Source organism: Salmo salar, chromosome 09 (assembly GCF_965601325.2).
Source record: "Salmo salar chromosome 09, fSalSal1, whole genome shotgun sequence".
Classification (NCBI taxonomy): Eukaryota; Metazoa; Chordata; class Actinopteri; order Salmoniformes; family Salmonidae; genus Salmo; species Salmo salar.
In genome coordinates this window covers 40,102,927-40,124,717 of record NC_138299.1, presented here as the reverse complement: position 1 = coordinate 40,124,717, position 21,791 = coordinate 40,102,927, and the positions used below count along the sequence as shown (strand labels likewise).

The 21,791-nt window shown below is 45.9% G+C and overlaps 1 protein-coding gene across 5 annotated transcripts in view; it reads right to left on the bottom strand.

Annotated features, from left to right (window-relative positions):
* The window catches only part of LOC106611330 (DNA (cytosine-5)-methyltransferase 3A), a 61,725-nt gene extending 41,036 nt beyond the window's left edge, over nucleotides 1–20,689 (bottom strand). For all 5 annotated transcript variants that reach the window (XM_014211429.3, XM_045723655.2, XM_045723653.2 and 2 more), the window contains exons 1-4: nucleotides 20,564–20,689; nucleotides 18,646–18,850; nucleotides 15,466–15,576; nucleotides 7,386–8,085 (exon numbers count right to left, since the gene is read on the bottom strand). In XM_014211429.3, the coding sequence (XP_014066904.3) occupies nucleotides 7,386–8,085; nucleotides 15,466–15,576; nucleotides 18,646–18,729 (895 nt within the window). In that variant the 5' untranslated portion in view covers nucleotides 18,730–18,850; nucleotides 20,564–20,689. The remainder of the gene's footprint in view (nucleotides 1–7,385; nucleotides 8,086–15,465; nucleotides 15,577–18,645; nucleotides 18,851–20,563) is intronic.
* Between the last annotated feature and the right edge of the window lie 1,102 nt (nucleotides 20,690–21,791).

Below are 21,791 nucleotides of genomic sequence, written 5' to 3'. Positions count from 1 at the left end.
AACCATATTATTACCATACCCTGAAAGACCATGACAGACCAGCTGAAGAAAACACAGCAGACTGAAGAGTTGTATCATCCAGCCCCATTACAACACTTGAGCTCTGAGAGGCCTGTGAGTACATCCCAAATGGCACCCTATTCCCTATATAGTGCCCTACTTTTGACCAGGGCCCATTTGGTACGCCGTCTCAAAGTCCCCTTTTACCCCGACTTGCAATTTGGGACGCAGCCCATGTTTCCTGTTTCAGCTACCCTGGGGCTGTCACTGAAGTACCGTACACAGCCTTTACACTCTACACTCACTGGACCACGCTCATTAAGAGAGGCCTTTTCAACTTGGTTCTCTCTTTCTGCCTCTACCTCTCTCTCTCTCTTTCTGCCTCTACCTCTCTCTCTCTTTCTGCCTCTACCTCTCTCTCTCTTTCTGCCTCTACGTCTCTCTCTCTCTTTCTGCCTCCATCTCTCTCTCTTTCTCCCCCCACCTCTCTCTTTCTATCCCACCCTCCTTCCACCTCTCTCTTTCTATCCCACCCTCCCCCCACCTCTCTCTCTCCCTAACCTCCCTCCCCCTCTCTGTCTCTCCCTCCCGCCACCTCTCTCTCTCCCTCCCCTCACCTCTCTCTCTCTCTCCCTCCACCTCTCTCTCTCCCTCCCTCTCTCTCCCTCCCTCCACCTCCCCTTTTCCTCTATCTCACCATTTTTATCTCTCTCTCGCTTTCCCTGTCCACCTCTCTCTTGTTCTACCTCCCTCTCTAAAGATTGTGTATGGTACTTTATCTCTCTTTCTCTCTCCACCTCTCTCTTTCCCTCCCACTCTCTCTCTTTTCTCTTCTCTTTCTTTTTCTCCACCTCTCTCTCTCTCCACCTCTCTCTCTCTTTCCCTCCCACTCTCTCTCTCTTTCCCTCCCACTCTCTCTCTCTCCACCTCTCTCTCTCCCTCCACCTCTCTCTCTCTACACCTCTCTCTCAGTTTCATCAACAGGAATAAGTGACTAAAATAACCAGAGTGAAGCAGGCAGAGTGGGGGTTACTTTACGTTATAGTGGCTTCTGCCAAGGTCAGGGAGTTTGTGTTACGTTGCAAGGAGAGGAGGGAGGGAGGGAGGGAGGGAGGGAGGGAGGGAGGGAGGGAGGGAGGGAGGGAGGGAGGGAGGGAGGGAGGGAGGGAGGGAGGGAGGGAGAGAAGAGCTGGCTGAGACTATGTCGGCACTATGTCGGCATCCCAAATACTCTAATCCCTAACAGTGCACATATGAGCCCTAGTCAAATGTAGTATACTATGCGGGGGAAGAGGGTGCTATTTGGGACGCATCCTGTACCTTGCCAGTTTGGGGGCGTTCCAGCTCTCGTATTCCTAGTGCTTATGCAGTTCACCTAATCCTTCCCTCTTCCTCTCCTCCTCTCTAAACTGCTGTAGTTATCAAGCTGTGCCCTGTAGATCAGGGATCATCAACTAAGTTCAGCCACGGGACTATTTGTTTTGTTGAGCGGATGGTCAATTACACATCATTTGTGGACTGCAAATTGACCGCAAGAAGCCAAAACAGATATAATATTTTACTAAACACAATCGTTTCAAACCTTGCTTCCATTTGTATATGTCATTCTATTATGTGTGGGAACACTGTGGAGCAGATTTCAAATTGTAATCACTTGGAGCTGATTTCCTGTCGTTTTTACAGTCTTTTATGTCCAACAATGAGAAATTCCCAAACAAATATAGATTTTTTCGGGGCTCAGAAATCTTGGGAGGCCAAATAAAAGCACCAACGGGCCACCAGTAGAGGAACCCTGCTTTGGATGGATGGCAGAACCCCTTCCCTTTATTCAACCTGCTATGTATCCCTCCCTCCCTCCCTCCATGTGAATTAGGTTCATTTAGAGAGGTACGATATCTGGCCATACAGCATGTGGATTAGGTTCACTTAGAGAGCAATATACCCATACACAAACTCGGCCCCAACAGAACAGAGGCTGGCTCTCTCTCTCTCGCTCTCTCTCTCGCTCTCTCTCTCACTCTCTCTCTCTCTCTCGCTCTCTCTCTCGCTCTTAGTGCATGCTGGGAGTTTTTTGGAGTTTGAGTGTTTGGTGTGGAGAGCTCTGTCCTAACTAACTTGGTCTTTTCTTTCAATTAAATTTTTCTATGGTGGAGGGTTAATGCAATATTTGTTTTAGCGGTATCCACAATTTTTTCAAAGTTAGGGTGGAAGAGGACAGACTAAGTTTCCTGGGGTTTGGAAGGTGTGTTGTGAGCGATGGCTTCTCAGCCTAGCGCGGAGGCGACGCTGTCGATACGGCATGGATTCAGGTGTGTTCCTGAGAATGGAGTTAAGATGGAATATACCTTATATCGCGGTCAGTGAACAGGTAGGAGCTGAATTTATACATTCTGCTTCTAGAATGAACAAAGCTGTGGTTTTGTTCATGAAAAGAGCAAATTTGGTTGGTAGGCTAATTGCTAGTGGAATATTTGTAAGGGATGTGTTGGTGCCAGTTTCACCTCTCTCTACCCCTTCGACAAGAGTGGTAGTTGCAAATTTGCCTCCATTTATTACGGATTATCAAATCAGAAAATAAACTTTGCCTATTGCTGTGGGGGATGCCCTGACCAGAGAGGAAGGGCAGGTGGTCAGGGTGGGAGATAGAGATGAGGAGGAAAGTGAGTCTGAGGAAGAGGATGATACGTTTTTTTTTCAGACTCCTCTTCAATGGGCCCGCAGCTGACAGCCAGTCAAGCAGAGGGGTCAAAGTACACGTTGAGAGAACTGACAAGGTTCCTTAATGAGACCAAGGGGAAAAAAGTTAATCTTGAGGCTTTTTTTTCTGATCCGAGAAAGTTTGTAAGATCAGTACAACATGCTATGAAAAATGAGGGGCATGGTGTCCTCTCACCCAGGAAACGGTTTAGGTTGAGGAAGTGGGTCACAACAGTGCGTAAAGGTTTACCTTTAGACACTGTTTAGATGTATATTTTCTTTCTGACACTGGGGCTTTTTGAGCTTTGCTATTGGTCTCTTTCTTTGCTGGCTTTTCTCCCACTTCTTATGGAGACTCTTCGGGTAGGCTCGCTCAATATAAATGGCGCCAGAGATGCGGGAAAGAGGAGTGTGTTGGGTGAATATGTAAAACAAAACAAAGTACAGGTGTTGTTTCTGCAGGAGACGCATAGGGATGTGGTGAATGAAGTAGATTGGGGGCTCTGGTGGAAAGGGGCAAGTGTGTTGAACCATGGGACAAATCTTAGTGCAGGGGTGGCAGTCCTTTTTGCACCGGGTCTGTCTGTAAAAATGTGCTCCTCAAAGGAGGTGTGTAGGGGTAGGCTGCTTGTTGTTAAAGCAGAAATTAACAACATGGGGTTTGTCTTTATAAATGTGTATGTGCCTAACACAGGGAGAAAGAGGGGTTCTATTTGGGAGTCTTAGACAGGAACTCTCACAGGTAGCGCCTGAGGAGACGCTGGTGGTTGGAGGGGACTGGAATTGTACAATGGATTTTACAAAAGACAGATATGGGGAAGAGCCTCATTTAGTGTCAGTGGGAGTGTTAAGGGACATCATTAATCAGTTCAATCTAGTGGATGTTTGGAGAACTAAACATCCCAACACAAGACAGTATACATGGGTGAAGGTATTTGGGGCTAGGGTGAGTGCAGCCCGACTTGATCGGTTTTATATGTCTAGGAATCGGAGCAATAGGCTGTTGGGCGTTACCATTCTCCCGGTGGGGTTTTCGGATCACCACATAACCATTGCTCGGCTGTCTATTTCACCAGGGCCCCGGCAGGCATCCTATTGGAAGTTCAATGTAAAGCTCTTACAAGATGCCACTTTTTGCTCAGGTTTCCAGACCTTTTGGGAAAGGTGGGGGCAGGGAAGAGAGGTGTATGAGTCTCTGAGTCAATGGTGGGATGTGGGAAAAGTCCAAATTCGGCTTTTCTGTCAACAGTACACAGCTCTCTCATCCTCAGAGGCTAGGAGAGTATTGGGGAAACTCGAGCGTAGTATTAGTGAGATGGAGGTAGAGATGGTGGGGCAAGGCAATATAGGCCTCCAGGCTAATTTAGCTGAATTACGTAAGTACCTGGGCTGTTTTTTCCAGGGTAAAGCAAAGGGAGCACTTGTAAGAGCTAGGTTCTCCATGCTCAAGGAGATGGATGCTCCCAGCTCCTTCTTATTTGGTTTGGAAAGACAGAGCAGTGAAGCCAAGGGTATGCATTGTCTACGGCTGTCTGATGGGCGGGTGACCTCTGTGGTGGGTGAGATGCGGGAACGGACTGTGGAGTTTTATACTGAGTTGTATAGGGCAGAAGTGTGTGATCCTATGTGTGCTCAGGTCTTGTTCGCAGGACTCCCTAAGCTCTCTCTGGCACAGAGGGATGAAATGGACATTCCTCTGTTGTCCCATGAACTGGCAGAGGCTGTAACCCAGATGTCCCCCAGCCGTGCACCGGGGGTCGATGGACACCCAGTGGAGTTTTATAAAAAATTCTGGGGAATAATTGGACAGGACTTCCTTTGCGTGTTGCGTGAATGCGTCGGGGTAGGAGAGTTGCCGATGAGCTGCCGTCGGGCGGCTCTGACTCTCCTGCCCAAAAAAGGGGACTTGTGTGAACTTAAGAACTGGAGGCCTGTGGCATTGCTCTGTGCGGACTACAAGATATTTGCCAAGGTCCTCTCTAACAGACTGAAGTCCCATTTGGACTCGATAGTACATAAGGACCAATCATATTGTGTACCGGGACGCTCAATCACGGACAACTTGTTCTTAATCAGAGACATGTTGGACTTGTCGAGAAGTTCTAATGTGAACTTTGGACTGGTCTCTTTAGATCAAGAGAAGGCTTTTGATAGAGTGGACCATGAGTATCTGTTTAATGTGATGTCTGTCTTTGGGTTTGGGAAGAGTTTTTTGACCTGTGTGAAGCTGTTGTATGCTGGGGCGTCATGTATGGTTAAGGTGGGAGGGGGGCTCAGTAGGCCAGTCTGGGTGAGACGGGGCATTAGACAAGGATGCCCTCTATCTGGGCAGTTATACACACTAGCCATTGAGACTTTTTTAGGACTGCTATGCAGGAGACTGCAGGGAGTGTGCTGGACAAGCATGGATGTGGTGACAGGCATAGCAATGTCAGCGTATGCAGATGATGTTTCTGTGAAGGTCAGGGATGGTCAGGATATGCAGGCACTAGAGACTAGTCTGAAGGTGTACGAGGGAGCTTCATCAGCTAAGGTAAACTGGGGCAAGAGCAAAGCTCTGTTATGTGGGGCATGGGGGGATAGGGCCCCTCCTCTGCTTCCAGGGGGTTTGCAGTGGGGTTGTGAAGGGCTTAAAGTGTTGGGGGTGTACCTGGGCTCGGAGAACTGGGTCAGGAAGAACTGGGAGGGGCTGTCACAGGCAGTGGTGTCAAGACTGGCCAGGTGGAGGTGGCTCCTGTCCCAAGTGTCATATAGAGGCAGGGTGCTGATAATCATCAACCTGGTGGCATCTTCCCTGTGGCATAAACTGGCTGTCCTCAACCCCCCCGTTGGTCTGCTCGCAGACCTGCAACGCAAGCTGGTGGACCTTTTCTGGTCGGGCCATCACTGGCTGAGGGTGGCCGTGTTGTACATGACCGTCCACGAAGGAGGACAGGGCCTGGTGGAACTGGAGAGCAGGATGGCTGCTTTCCGGCTAAAGGCGGTGCAGAGGCTGCTGTACCATACTGATGTTGGCTGGAGGGAACCAGCACGCGTGCTGCTGAGGAGAGCTGGCGGATTAGGGTTGGACCGGCAGCTGTTCCTCATGAAGCTGGAGAGGCTGAGTACAGCAGGTCTCTCAGATTTTTACTCTGCGGTGCTGAGGGCCTGGCAGCTGCTAAGGCCCACACGAGAAGGGGGTGTGGAGCCTGGGCTGTGGGTGTGGGAGGAGCCCATCTTCAACAACCCAGCCATCCCTTTGAGATCAGTTCAGTCGGCCACCCTGCAGAGGCAACTGATGGCAGGGGCTTTACAAAGGCTGGGTGACCTGAGACTGCTGGGAGAGGAGGGGTGGAAAACCCTGGAAGTCTTGGCACAACAAACAGGAATAACGTCTCTTAGGCTGCTGGAGAGATTCCTGGAGGAGGTCCAGGAGGCACTGTCTGAGCCAGTAAGGGGGGTGTTTGAGTGGCCAAAGGGGGAGGGGCCACCAATGTTTCCGCCACTGCAGGTGACGGCAGAGACTGGGGACTGGCAAGGGGGTCTGGAGGACTTGTTAGATTTTAACACTCCGAGCCTGGGGGAGTTTGAAGGGGTGGGAGGTAAAGCCCTCTACAACCTCTGCATTAAGGTGAGGAACATTAGGAGCCTAACAGGAGTGAAGGCACATTAGTGGTAGGGGGTATGTGGGGCGGAGAGTATGGTGGGTTTTAGATGGAGGGGGCTCTACAAACCCCCAGTACCAAAGAGGTCAGGGGACCTCCAGTGGAGGGTTCTTCATGGAGCCCTGGCCACTAACAGCTGGTTGGCACGGGTTGAACCAGGAGTCGGGCAGGGGTGTCCTTTCTGTGTAATGAAAGAAACTGTGATTCATGTGTTTTCTGTGTGCACCAGGTGAATGCCATTAATGTCTCTGTTGGAATGTCTGTGTGAGAGGTTGGGGGAGGTTTTTACGGTTGGGGTGTTTAAATGACTTAAATGTAAATGTAAATGTATTCAAATAAGGAGAAGGCCAAATGTGTTTTGTTGAATTTTCTGTTTGCTCAGGCGAAGTTAGCTATTTGGCTAACAAGGAGGAACAGGGTGAAAGGTGGGGGGATAACAGACCCTTTATTATTGTTTAATGGGATGGTCTCTGCGCGCCTTAGGGTTGAGTTTGAGTTCTATAAAATGATAAAAAGTGTGGAGATGTTTCAGGAGATATGGTGTGTTGGGGGGGGGCTGTCTGTATAGCTGGGGAAGATGTTTTGGATATACGGTTGTAGAAGTGGGTACTGTTTTGGGTATTGTGATGTTGGTTTGTATCATGTGGTAGATGGAAAGGTGAGTATGTTACATGTATGCAGTACATATATTTTGGTGTTTTATTTTTAAGGAGGGGGTACGTTTTTTTTTATGAAATGAGAAAGTTCCAGTAAAGAAAGACCAAAAGTCAAAAGTCTCTCTCTGTCCAAATCTATTTAAAGCTTTTTACACGGTTACTATCTTTTGTTTATTTAACATGTTCTACATTACTGTGTTAAATTCATTCACAGTGAACACACCCGAAGAATAATTCAAAATGGCCACAGTGTTCAAGGAGAAACCATACATTGTTCATTTTCATTCACTTGGTATTGCCTGTCAGTTCAGCCAGTGCAGAGCTGGCTGTGCCAGGAATGTAGTGAGAATGAAGACAGTAACGTCACCAAGCAGGAGGCAGGACTCACATTTTGTTGGGCGCTCCAGTTTCCGCCTGCCTCGTTTCTTGCGTGGCGGAGTTGTCAGAGTCTCCTCTTTGTCTTTCTCAGAGTCGTCCTGCTCGTCCCGGCTCGGCTCCCGGCTCGGCTCCCGGCTCACTAGAAACCTGTTCTCGAGGGAGGGGGGGCTCCGGCTCTGATGCAGGAGGGTGGGTGGTCCCGGGGGGCCGTCTTCAGCCTGACTGGCACTGGGGGAACCAGGGATACCTGGTAACCCGTTCTTCTCTGGACCTTTCCTCTCTTGCTTGGGGCAGCTGCTGGCATCAGCCTGGGTCCTGTTTCTGTCTGTGTTCCCGCCGCTGGCATCAGCCTGGGTCCTGTCTCTGTCTGTGTGCCCGCCGCTGGCATCAGCCTGGGTCCTGTCTCTGTCTGTGTGCCCGCTGCTGGCATCAGCCTGGGTCCTGTCTCTGTCTGTGTGCCCGCCGCTGGCATCAGCCTGGGTCCTGTCTCTGTCTGTGTTTCCGCCGCTGGCATCAGCCTGGGTTCTGTCTCTGTCTGTGTGCCCGCTGCTGGCATCAGCCTGGGTCCTGTCTCTGTCTGTGTGCCCGCCGCTCATGACTCCATTCTGCACCTGCGACACAGACACTCTCTCTCTTTCCGCTGCCACCCCGGTGAGACTGTTGCCCCCGCCTCCGGGCACACTGTCCTTCACAGACACACTGCCCTCCGCCTGCAGGTAAAGGAAGGAGATAAGCTATTAGGAAGATTATATTGGAGTGGATATAATTGCCAATCACTTTCACGTTGTTAGCCAATTCCCTTTAAGGACAATGGAGTCATTTTTATTCTATAAGCAGTTAGTCTTGAGTACAAGTATTTTGTTTAAGTTTCACTGCATCACTTTAATCTTTATTTGAATGAAATGCACAATTCAGTATATTGGTATGCTTCAGTAGCCTGAGGTCCTGTCTGCCTCCCTCCTATAACCGTTGGAGCTCCAAACATCAGTCAATATAGTCAAACTGTACCAATAACCTCATGTAGATAATTGTATTACAGTGAGAAACACTGTGAACTCGCTGTGCATTGGTTGTGTGTTGTAACTCAGCTATTTACAGCATCACTGTAGAGCAGAAATATCAGAGGAATGTTGGCTTTTTGTCAAAGGCAGGAAATCTTTCATTTTATTGACGTGGGACTCGCCCCTGGAAACCATTTCATTCTGTAAAGAGAAGTATTTACTAATCTCTGTTCCAGCAGAAGAACAGAGATTCTCCAACCCAATGACACCATAGCTCAGCCAAACAACATGATCTGGCTGGTATTATCTGCACGTGATTCAACTACATTGTAAATCTATATAATCATATATCTATATCACCAGGCATGCCTCTACTCTTTTCAGATAAGTACATATAAAAATCACATGTCAAGTATCTCATATAACATGTTGATCACAAGATTTACACCTCTTTTTAGTGACCTAGAAAATGAACTCCTTTTAAAATGCTTGAAGAAGAGGAAATGTGAACTGGTGGGAGAGCGATCTTTTCTCCGCAGTGTCTCTGCTAGAGACTACTGCCTAAAAATAGTGTTAAAAAGCATTTCGGAGACAATTCCATTACTAGGTCATAGCAAAGGAAAGTAGAGCATGTCTACTAGCGAGATGAGATTGGCCTGTCTGTCAACACTGAGATTGGCCTGTCTGTCAACACTGAGATTGGCCTGTCTGTCAACACTGAGATTGGCCTGTCTGTCAACACTGAGATTGGCCTGTCTGTCTACACTGAGATTGGCCTGTCTGTCTACACTGACAACATCACGTCTGAAGCGTCCATCGTCTCAGACAGACGGAAGGACGGACAGATGCAGAGTGAAAGAAAGACAGAGACAGAAAGACAGACAGGCAGGCAGAAAGGCAGGCAGGCAGAAAGACAGGCAGGCAGACAGGCAGGGAACGAGATCGAGACAGAGACAGAAAGACAGACTGGCAGGCAGGCAGACAGAGAACGAGAGAGAGGCAGAAAGACAGACAGGCAGGCAGGAAGGCAGGCAGGCAGGCAGGGAACGAGAGAGAGACAGAGACAGACAGGCAGGCAGGGAACGAGACAGAGACAGACAGACAGGCAGGCAGTCAGGCAGGGACAGACAGACAGGCAGGCAGTCAGGCAGGGAACGAGAGAGAGACAGAGACAGACAGGCAGGCAGGGAACGAGACAGAGACAGACAGACAGGCAGGCAGTCAGGCAGGGAACGAGAGAGAGACAGAGACAGACAGGAAGGCAGGGAACGAGACAGAGACAGACAGACAGGCAGGCAGTCAGGCAGGGAACGAGAGAGAGACAGAGACAGACAGGCAGGCAGGGAACGAGACAGAGACAGACAGACAGGCAGGCAGTCAGGCAGGGAACGAGAGAGAGACAGAGACAGACAGGCAGGCAGGGAACGAGACAGAGACAGACAGACAGGCAGGCAGTCAGGCAGGGAACGAGAGAGAGACAGAGACAGACAGGCATGCAGGGAACGAGACAGAGACAGGCAGACAGGCAGGCAGTCAGGCAGGGAACGAGAGAGACAGAGAATGAGAGACAGACACCCACACAGAGACAGGTGAAGTATGTATCTGACTCTGTTAGCAACAGTCTAATGCCTAATGAGACAAGAGATCTGACACTTTAGAACATGTTGATGTTGTGGAAAATGATTTTATTATATCAGACTAATGACTGTTTATTTTCATTCCTTACCAGGCTCTTTAGAGAAGCCAATCCTAACTATACTGCGATGTGGATGGGGTAGAACTAAAACATATCCATTGTTAAATCCAGAAAGCCGATGTTCTGAAAGAGCTTCAAAATGTGGACCCGTACAAATCAGCTGGGCTAGACAATCTGGACCCTCTCTTTCTAAAATTATCCGCCGCAATTGTTGCAACCCCTATTACTGTTCAACCTCTCTTTCATATCGTCTGAGATCCCCAAAGATTGGAAAGCTGCCGCGGTCATCCCCCTCTTCAAAGGGGGGACATTCTAGACCCAAACTGTTACAGACCTATATCCATCTTGCCCTGCCTTTTATAAAGTCTTCGAAAGCCAAGTGAACAAACAGATCACCGACCACTTCGAATCCCACCGTACCTTCTCTGCTTTGCAATCTGGTTTCCGAGCTGTTCATGGGTGCACCTCAGCCATGCTCAAGGTTCTAAACGATATCATAACCGCCATTGATAAGAGACAATACTGTGCAGCTGTATTCATCGACCTGGCCAAGGCTTTCGACTCTGTCAATCACCACATTCTTATCAGAAGACTCAACAGCCTTGGTTTCTCAAATGACTGCCTCGCCTGGTTCACCAACTACTTCACAGATAGAGTTCAGTGTGTCAAATCGGAGGGCCTGTTGTCCGCACCTCTGGCAGTCTCTATGGGGGTGCCACGGGGTTCAATTCTCGGGCCGACTCTTTTCTCTATATACATCAATGATGTCGCTTTTGCTGCTGGTGTTTCTCTGATCCACCTCTACGCAGACAACACCATTCTGTATACATCTGGCCCTTCTTTGGACACTGTGTTAACAAACCTCCAGACGAGCTTCAATGGCATACAACTCTCCTTCTGTAGCCTCCAACTGCTCTTAAATACAAGTAAAACTAAATGCATGCTCTTCAACCGATCGCTGCCCACACCTGCCCACCCGTCCAGCATCACTTCTCTGGACGGTTCTGACTTAGAATATGTGGACAACTACAAATACCTAGGTGTCTGGTTAGATTGTAAACTCTCCTTCCAGACTCACATTAAGCATCTCCAATCCAAAATTAAATCTAGAATCGGCTTCCTATTTCACAACAAAGCCTCCTTCACTCAAGCTGCCAAACATACCCTCGTAAAACTGACTATCCTACCGATCCTTGACTTTGACGATGTCATTTACAAAATAACATCCAACACTCTACTCAGCAAACTGGATGCAGTCTATCACAGTGCCATCTGTTTTGTCACCAAAGCCCCATATACTATCCACCACTGCAACCTGTATGCTCTCGTTGGCTGGCTCTCGCTTCATATTTGTCGCCAAATCCACTGGCTCCAGGTCATCTATAAGTCTTTGCTAGGTAAAGCCCTGCCTTATCTCAGCTCACTGGTCACCATAGCAGCACCCACCCATAGCACGCACTCCAGCAGGTATATTTCACTGGTCACCCCCAAAGCCAATTCCTCCTTTGGCCGCCTTTCCTTCCAGTTCTCTGCTGCCAATGACTGGAAACGAATTGCAAAAATCACTGAAGCTGGAGACTCATATCTCCCTCTCTAACTGTAAGCACCAACTGTCAGAGCAGCTCACAGATCACTGCACATGTACATAGCCCATCTGTAAACAGCCCATCTTACTACCTCATCCCAATACTGTTATTTATTTTTGTTGCTCCTTTGCACCCCAGTATCTCTACTTGTACATTCATCTTCTGCACATCTATCACTCCAGTGTTTAATTGCTAAACTGTAATTATTTGCCACTATGGCCTATTTATTGCCTTATCATACATCATTTGCACACACTGTATATAGACTTTTCTATTGTGTTATTGACTGTATGTTTGTTTATTCCATGTGTAACTCTGTGTTGTTGTTTGTGTCGCACTGCTTTTCTTTATCTTGGCCAGGTCGCAGTTGTAAATGAGAACTTGTTCTCAACTGGCCTACCTGGTTAAATAAAGGTGAAATAAAATAAATAAAAATTTGTCAAGCTATTTTCAGAGAACAGTTCTGAAAGCAAAATCCACTGATTTCTCACTGACATAAGAAAAAAAGGAGAGCATTTAACCGAAACATTGTGAGAAGAAGAGAGACAGAGTTAGAGAGAGAGAGACAGAGTGAGACAGAGAGTGGAGACAGAGAGAGATAGTGAGAGACAGAGTGAGAGAGAGACAGAGACAGAGTGAGACAGAGAGTGGAGACAGAGTGAGAGAGATAGTGAGAGACAGAGACAGAGTGAGAGATAGTGAGAGACAAAGACATAGTGAGACAGAGAGTGAGAGACAAAGACAGAGTGAGAGATAGTGAGAGACAGAGACAGAGTTAGAGAGACAGTGTGTGTGAGAGAGAGTGAGAGACAGTGTGTGAGAGAGAGTAAGTAAGAGTGAGAGATACAATGCTTTCTGTTAGTACCAGGGTGTTACACAACACGAACCAATGACCTTTGACCCAGTGACCTACAACTGGCCCCTGCCAGAGGTCACAGTACATTTGGAAAGTATTCCGACCCCTTGACTTTTTCCACATTTTGTTACGTTACAGCCATACTCTAAAATTGATTAAATAAAAAGAGGTGAAGTGAAAAGTCAATAGAGGCGACTCCGGGATGCTGGCCTTCTAGGCAGAGTTGCATAGAAAAAGTCATTTCTCAGACTGGCCAATAAAAATAAAAGATTAAGATGGGCAAAAGAAGACAGACACTGGACAGAGGAACTCTGCCTAAGAAGGCCAGCATCCTGGAGTCACCTCTTCACTGTTGAAGTTGAGACTGGTGTTTTGCGGGTACTATTTAATGAAGCTGCCAGTAAAGGACTTGTGAGGTGTCTGTATTTCAAACTAGACACTGTACTTGTCCTCTTCCTCAATTGTGCACTGGGGCCTCCCACTCCTCTTTCTATTCTGGTTAGAGACAGTTTGCGCTGTTCTGTGAAAGGAGTAGTAGACAGCGTTGTACAACATCTTCAGTTTCTTGGCAATTTCTCGCATGGAATAGCCTTCATTTCTCAGAAAAAGAATAGACTGACGAGTTTCAGAAGAAAGGTCTTCATTTCTGGCCATTTTGAGCCTGTAATCGAACTCACACATGCTGATGCTCCAGATACTCAACTAGTCTAAAGATTGTCAGTTTTATTGCTTCTTTAATCAGAACAACAGTTTTCAGCTGTGCTAACATAATTGCAAAAGGGATTTATAATGATCAATTACCCTTTTAAAATTATAAACTTCGATTAGCTAACACAACATGCCATTGGAACACAGGAGTGATGGTTGCTGATAATGGGCCTCTGTACGCCTAGATATTCCATAAAGAAATCAGCCGTTTCCAACTACAATAGTCATTAACAACAGTAACAATGTCTACACTGTATTTCTGATCAATTTGATGTCATTTTAATGGACAAAAAATGTGCTTTTCTTTGAAAAACAAGGACATTTCTAAGTGACCCCAAACTTTTGAATGGTAGTGTCTTTTTTTTTATTTTTATCTAAGAATTTCAATATTTCTTCATCATACTTTCAATATCAAACTTTCAGACGTTCAACATCACAGTCTCCATATATTTCTTAACACTGGTAGTTGTCACTGCACTGTGTGTTGATTGATCAGCTGAAATCCCCTAGCTAACTGGTCAGTTTCAGTGAGATGAAATCCCCTAGCTAACTGGTCAGTTTCAGTGAGATGAACTCCCCTGGCTAACTGGTCACTTTCAGTGAGATGAACTCCCCTGGCTAACTGGTCAGTTTCAGTGAGATTAACTCCCCTGGCTAACTGGTCAGTTTCAGTGAGATTAACTCCCTTGGCTAACTGGTCAGTTTCACTGAGATGAACTCCCCTGGCTAATAGGTCAGTTTCAGTGAGATGAACTCCCCTGGCTAACTGGTCAGTTTCAGTGAGATGAACTCCCCTGGCTAATAGGTCCGTTTCAGTGAGATTAACTCCCCTGGCTAACTGGTCAGTTTCACTGAGATGAACTCCCCTGGCTAATAGGTCAGTTTCAGTGAGATGAACTCCCCTGGCTAACTGGTCAGTTTCAGTGAGATGAACTCCCCTGGCTAATAGGTCCGTTTCAGTGAGATTAACTCCCCTGGCTAACTGGTCAGTTTCAGTGAGATGAACTCCCCTGGCTAATAGGTCAGTTTCAGTGAGATGAACTCCCCTGGCTAACTGGTCAGTTTCAGTGAGATGAACTCCCCTGGCTAATAGGTCCGTTTCAGTGAGATTAACTCCCCTGGCTAACTGGTCAGTTTCAGTGAGATGAACTCCCCTGGCTAATAGGTCAGTTTCAGTGAGATGAACTCCCCTGGCTAACTGGTCAGTTTCAGTGAGATGAACTCCCCTGGCTAACTGGTCAGTTTCAGTGAGATTAACTCCCCTGGCTAACTGGTCAGTTTCAGTGAGATGAACTCCCCTGGATAATAGGTCAGTTTCAGTGAGATGAACTCCCCTGGATAATAGGTCAGTTTCAGTGAGATGAACTCCCCTGGCTAATAGGTCAGTTTCAGTGAGATGAACTCCCCTGGATAATAGGTCAGTTTCAGTGAGATTAACTCCCCTGGCTAACTGGTCAATTTCAGTGAGATGAACTCCCCTGGCTAATAGGTCCGTTTCAGTGAGATGAACTCCCCTGGATAATAGGTCAGTTTCAGTGAGATGAACTCCCCTGGATAATAGGTCAGTTTCAGTGAGATGAACTCCCCTGGATAATAGGTCAGTTTCAGTGAGATGAACTCCCCTGGCTAATAGGTCAGTTTCAGTGAGATGAACTCCCCTGGATAATAGGTCAGTTTCAGTGAGATTAACTCCCCTGGCTAACTGGTCAATTTCAGTGAGATGAACTCCCCTGGCTAATAGGTCCGTTTCAGTGAGATGAACTCCCCTGGCTAATAGGTCAGTTTCAGTGAGATTAACTGGTTGAAGTGCTTCCATTACCCATTTAGAAAAATTGCTAATTAATAAATTGACGACAGCCTATATGCCCTTCACCTATCTGTTTCATGTCTCAAGTAGTCCGTGAAAGCCAGCATGGATAAAATGCAATAATTAAATAATAATAGCCATATTCTAATAATTCTCATGTGCCAACATATCACCTCGGTGAAACTTGCACTCCTGTAGAATTTAAATAATTGGATGATGAAACTCGCAAGAGAACAATTTCCAATGACAACTCTGTGATTCACACAGCCTCCGACACAGTGTTTCCCCTACCACAAATTGTATATTCTGCTAGCTTTACAATAAACATACAATGTGTGTGTGGCCTTCAGGTCTGCATGACAGTGTTTCTGACACTTTGTTTATTGATTGTTGTGAAAAAGTCAAATAAAGATATTATTACAAATGATCTACTTACAGTGATCTGCTTGTGTTTTCTCCCAGCAGGCCGGCCCTCTTTACAGCTGGTGTTGCTTTTAGAGGATTTCTCTTCTGGTGCCAGCTCTTTGTCCAGTATCGTGCTCTCCCTCTATCAAACAATGACACAACACAATATTATCAATCTCATATGAAGAATCAGGTAGAATCAAGTAGAATCACTGTAGAATCACAGTAGAATCAGGTAGAATCACAGTAGAATCAGGTAGAATCGCAGTAGAATCAGGAAGAATCACAGTAGAATCAGGTAGAATCGCAGTAGAATCAGGAAGAATCACAGTAGAATCAGATACAATCAAAGTAGAGTCAGGAAATTCACAGTAGAATCAGATATAATCAAAGTAGAGTCAGGTAGAATCACAAGTTCATAAACCAACCATATTGAAAATGTGACATCAGTCCCCACAACTAGCTAATCTAATGTGTCAACTTTGACCCCAAAATTGTACCCCGAATTCCCTGTATAGCTCTACTGTAAACGTTCCAAGTCTTCACAGCTTCACATGAACAGTTTAGAATCGCAAGTTGACAGGAAATGCATAGTAAGCATCACCCATAGGATTGACAGGCAGTTTGAATGTGTAATGCGATTCTAATTGTAGTATAACAGTATACAGTATTTATCCATTCCAACTGTTAAACAGTTTAAGGTCTCTCAATAGGTCTCCATCCTATTCCGCTTTAGGATGAAGACAATAGGACACATGGGATGTGAACGTCTCTTTGAGTGCGGGACAGCACAGAGCCTGATCTCACCCAGACACATTCCCCTATTGACACTGTTACAAAGACACTGCTTGTGTGTGTGTGTGTGTGTGTGTAGACCCCGTCCAGCACGTTGCATTTGATTAATGTGTCCATCCCGATGCAGCACCCCTGGGGTTTTCTGTCCACCCGATGCAGCACCCCTGGGGTTTTCTGTTAATCCCGATGCAGCACCCCTGGGGTTTTCTGGCCATCCCGATGCAGCACCCCTGGGGTTTTCTGTTCACCCCGATGCAGCACCCCTGGGGTTTTCTGTCCACCCGATACAGCACCCCTGGGGTTTTCTGTTCACCCCGATGCAGCACCCCTGGGGTTTTCTGTTCACCCCGATGCAGCACCCCCGGGGTTTTCTGTCCACCCCGATGCAGCACCCCCGGGGTTTTCTGTCCACCCCGATGCAGCACCCCTGGGGTTTTCTGTCCACCCGATGCAGCACCCCATTGGTTTTCTGTCCACCCCGATACAGCACCCCTGGGGTTTTCTGTCCGCCCGATGCAGCACCCCATTGGTTTTCTGTCCACCCAGATGCAGCACCCCCATTGGTTTTCTGTCCACCCCGATGCAGCACCCCCATTGGTTTTCTGTCCACCCCGATGCAGCACCCCTGGGGTTGATGGAACATATGATAATACTAATGTAGATGCTTCTATAAAATGTCTCAGACTGCTGATTTAGGATCTGTTTTGCCTTTTAGATGATAATGAATAAGGTGATATGGACCTGGGGGACCTGATCCTCGATCAGCACTCCTCCTACTCTAACTAAGACTATTTTGTGAATACAGGCCACCGGGGTTCAATATTGACTGAATAACATGTACTGACTGAGTGTCTTACTGAGTCTGTTGTGGGGCTATGAAGAGAGACAAGCTTGAACAATTAATTGAGGCAGATCAAATCCTGCTTAGCAACCAGCTATAAGCATCACGAGGTGGGTGCTACTGATGACAAACAGCCTGGACTTCTTAAAGGCAGTCTTATAAGCAGTCATATTATGGAGGCATATTATTGGTAGTAAATCTATAGTAGTATCTAGTACGTGGATCCACTGACCTAAAATCATTCACATAATCTTCTAAATCTAATCTCCTCCTTATATAAGATTAATACGATTATCTGACTGTACATTTTCATTATCTGTTGTTTATTTCTCCAGTAGTGATTTCCCTTCTCCTTTCTAGAGCTACGTCCCAAATGGCACCCTATTCCCTATGAAGTGCAAAGAACCCTATGGGCCTTGGTCAACAGTAGTGCACTACAGTATATAGAGAATAGAGTGCCATTTGGGACAAACGACTAGTGCCTGGTTTAGCCTGGCCCCACCACAGGAGCATTGGTACTGCGTGGCCTCTCCGAGTGCTACCCCATACAGGATGAGCAGTCACCAAATTATAAAAATCAAGGAGCGTGGAAACGAGGTAACTGCATGGGCAGAATTCTAGAATACGAATGTTTTATATGCAGCCCTAAATCATGCTTCGTTTGGAGACACCACCAGCCCGCCACTACAGGCACAATTCAGTGCTGTCAGATTCCATTGACATGTCGCCTTCTATTGTATTGTCAAAATCCTCCACATTTTCAATGAAACACAACATACCATAAGACATGACTAAAAGACATGGAAACAATAGATGGCATAAAATACAAAGACTATTTTGTTATTGCCTTTTGTGTGAACCCTATAACACACTCTGGCATTATTCGATATCTCTGGCACAATTTCCGTCGGCAGTCGGTTTATTTAAGGCAATGGTTGTTGCTTAGCAACAGGACTACATTGGGCGGGCAGTGTGATGGGAGAGCGTAGTAGAGGAGAGAGAAGAGAGGAAGAGAAAGAGAGGAGGATAAATGTCCCAGTATAACACATAGAGAGAGCCGTTTCAGCAGCAACTGGCTGGCTGGCACAGCATTAGATATAACAGCCAACGCCCCATGTAACAGTAAGAAAACACTGTCACCATTTTAACAGGCACAATGAGAGAGAACACAATCATTTTGTTATCAATAATGTAATGCAATTGATCAAATGTATTTATAAAGCCCCTTTCACGGCAGCAGTTGTTAATGTGGCTAATGGGTGTCTAACTTACAGTAACCCAGCATGACATGTTATGATGTTTATAGTATAACTGTATAGAGTATAGACTCATATGAATCCTTACATACAATGGAAACATCTGGTGGGTGAACCTGCTTTATGTTTATTCTCGTATGGAAATGATGGAGATGGTAATCAGTTACACAGTGGTTCAGATAAATAATGCAAAATAAATCCATGATAGAATCTCTGATCAATATGGGTAAAACACACTGTTATAACGTAATAACACAGTAACAAAATGTTAGTGTTTTAATGACAGTAGTTTTGCTTTACATAGCTGTTTGTTTCTTACCATTCTGTTCCCAGATGCATCACAGGTGTAGTCTAAGCTTTGGAATGCAGCGCTGTTGTTGGTGGCAACAGTGTTGGACGGCATCGCCAAGAGTGCAAATCGTACGGATGATATTCTCAATGGAAAACAGAAGAAGCTTCAAAATATGAGAAATAAAATCAAAGGAACAAAAAAATGACGATCCTTAAATGAACCTTCGATGATCCTGCAAAATGAAGAACAACAAATGTAATCATGTACGTTGAAAAACTGTCAATACAACTATTTATTATTAAAATAGTATATATATTATTACATTATTATTATTCCTTCGTTTTTGTGTTAAGTTGAACATGATTCTAGCCTATACCTACAGATTGGATTCAATGAATGTCAGTCTCTCTACTATGCCTGCAGTGATCTGATCAGGCAAAGGTAGGGCCTACTAGAGTCAAATTGTCAATGGCTTTACATGCCATCTACTCCAGTTGTGCCTTTACTAGTTAGAAAAACATTTACATTTTACATTTTAGTCATTTAGCAGACACTCTTATCCAGAGCGACTTACAGTAGTGAATGCATACATTTCATACAATTTCATACATTTTATTTCTGTGCTGGCCCCCCGTGGGAATCGAACCCACAACCCTGGCGTTGCAAACACCATGCTCTACCAACTGAGCTACAGGGAAAAACATTTTAAGCCTGCTTAAATAGTGTAAGTTCTCTCTGGTTTCTCCCGTTTCTCTCACACAATATACCACACGTGTAGGCCTGTAGGGCTCTATGGCGTTATCGAATAAACTATTACCGGTGCATTATGCATATAATAATCTATATGCAGATTAGATTCTCACTATAGCCCAACACCTGTGGTCAAACGAGACACTCCTTTGCACTGATTGCTGGCTCCATGCAAGGCCTAGCCTAGCATCCTACCTCTCTGCCTATTGTGATCCATAGCTAGCCATGTGCACTTATAAATACAGTATCAATGTTATACTTTTCATCGATTTTTCCAGAAGGCTTGAGATATAGGCCTAGTCTTGATATAGGCTAAACGTCCTTGGTGTTTTTTGTTATTGCCCCCATTTTCACTAGCTAGTACTACACTACCGTCTACCGATAAGTGCCGGAGATAGAGTGCTCCAGACACACGTTCACCCACGCGCGCAGACAGACTTTCTGACACATTGATACAAATGTTGCATTAATGCGTCATTGAAAACATTTGAATGATAGTTAAAATCAATCTAAACATATTGGTAAATGTAGCCTATCACTGTCGTTCCAGTTTAAATGCATATTTCCATTTGTTCGTGGGAAGAGAACAATGTTGCGGGAAATGATATTGCAGCTACAAAACGTGTTACTTTTTAAATATATATATATATAAAAAATTGTGAATACAATGTCACCTACTGTTCCACTGTCAGCAAAAATCACAAATATGATGCATTATAACAATTCTGATTGAATTAATGACTTTATCTATGAACACATGGCTGGCGGTCTACTGCATTTGTCACTATTGCAGGCGTAAATTACCTAATTGTACACGTATTTGAAGGGGAAATCAGCATCTAACCCGGTGGGACTGTACCGCGTTTATAGGCCACAACCATTTGATGGACAAAACCCCGTTAGTTTCAGACGGGCGTGTATTCTGTAGAAACAATCGCCTTTCTGTATGTACAAATACGCGGTCACCAAGTTCAACTGAGTATCGCAATGTCTAATCACAAGTCAGTCACCACATATCTGCAAAAGCACAAAAAGGAATACTGTTTCCCCCACCACCACGATCGAGTGCAGCCAGTCTTCCTTCCGTTCTAAAGGATCTAACTGACTGTGTGTGTTCTGATAAAGGTTAGCCCTACAGAGGGTTTGGTAATAACGGGCTATGGTTTTTAAACGAGTGAATCACGGTGTTCATTACCCGTTTTGCCAAGTCCCAGGCCAGACCCTTTTTGTTGTCGCTTGCTCCCGGATCCTCCTTCTTCTTCTCTCCCCGTCCTCCACCACGCCAGCCGGCCAGCACTCCGCCAGATGCTCGGCTCACACTGCAGGGGCCAGCGGACTGATAGTGTCTCCACTAGGTCCTAAAGGTAGTGGAGTAACGGCTGCTGCTTCACTGCCATTATGCCAGAATTTATACGCAATATATTTAATTATTGTTTGAAAATCCGGTTAAACTCAAATAATTGTCCATTTCTGTGTCAAATATACAAATAGACAAAAAGTTCAGAGTGTTGAAAATAGCATACATCAGACCACATAGCTGGCAATAGGCCTACAAGTAGGCACCAGACAGGCATATAGGCTGCAGGCCTATTTCACACTGGTGGCCCTAGGCCAAGGGTCAAACCTCTGGCCATAAACATGAACATAAACATATAAGAGAGAAATAAAACAATATTAACCAAGAATGAATCAAACCCAATAGCTAATAAATAGGCCTGCAGTCAGCATTGTGTTTATAGTGATTACATAATAATGAATCTTCTGGGAAGGCTTTCCACTAGATGTTTGAACATTGCTGTGGGGACTTGCTTCCATTCAGCCACAAGAGCATTTAGGCCTGGCTCGTAGTCGGTATTCCAATTCATCCCAAAGGTGTTTGATGGGGTTGAGGTCAGGGCTCTGTGCAGGCCAGTCAAGTTCTTCCACACCGATCTCGACAAACCATTTTTGGATGAACCTCGCTTTGTGCACGGGGGCATTGTCATGCTGAAACAAGAAAAGGCCTTCCCCAAACTGTTGCCACAAAGTTGGAAGCACAGAATCATATAGGATGTTATTGTATGCTGTAGCGTTAAGATTTATTTTCACTGGAACTAAGGGGCCCGAACATGGACAAAATCAACATGCGCTCGATGGCACATGCGCGAGTGGTGTGGTCAGCATGTTAGGCTTGTGTGCGGCTACTCGGCCATGGAAACCCATTTCATGAAGCTCCTTACAAACAGTTATTGCGCTGACGTTGCTTCCAGAGGCAGTTTGGAACTCGGTAGTGAGTGTTGCAACCGACGCTTCAGCACTCGACGTTTCCACTTGACAATAACAGCACTTATAGTTGACTGTGGCAGCTCTAGCAGGGTAGATATTTGACAAACGGACTTGTTGAAAAGGTGGTATCCTATAACGGTTCCATGTTGAAAGTCACT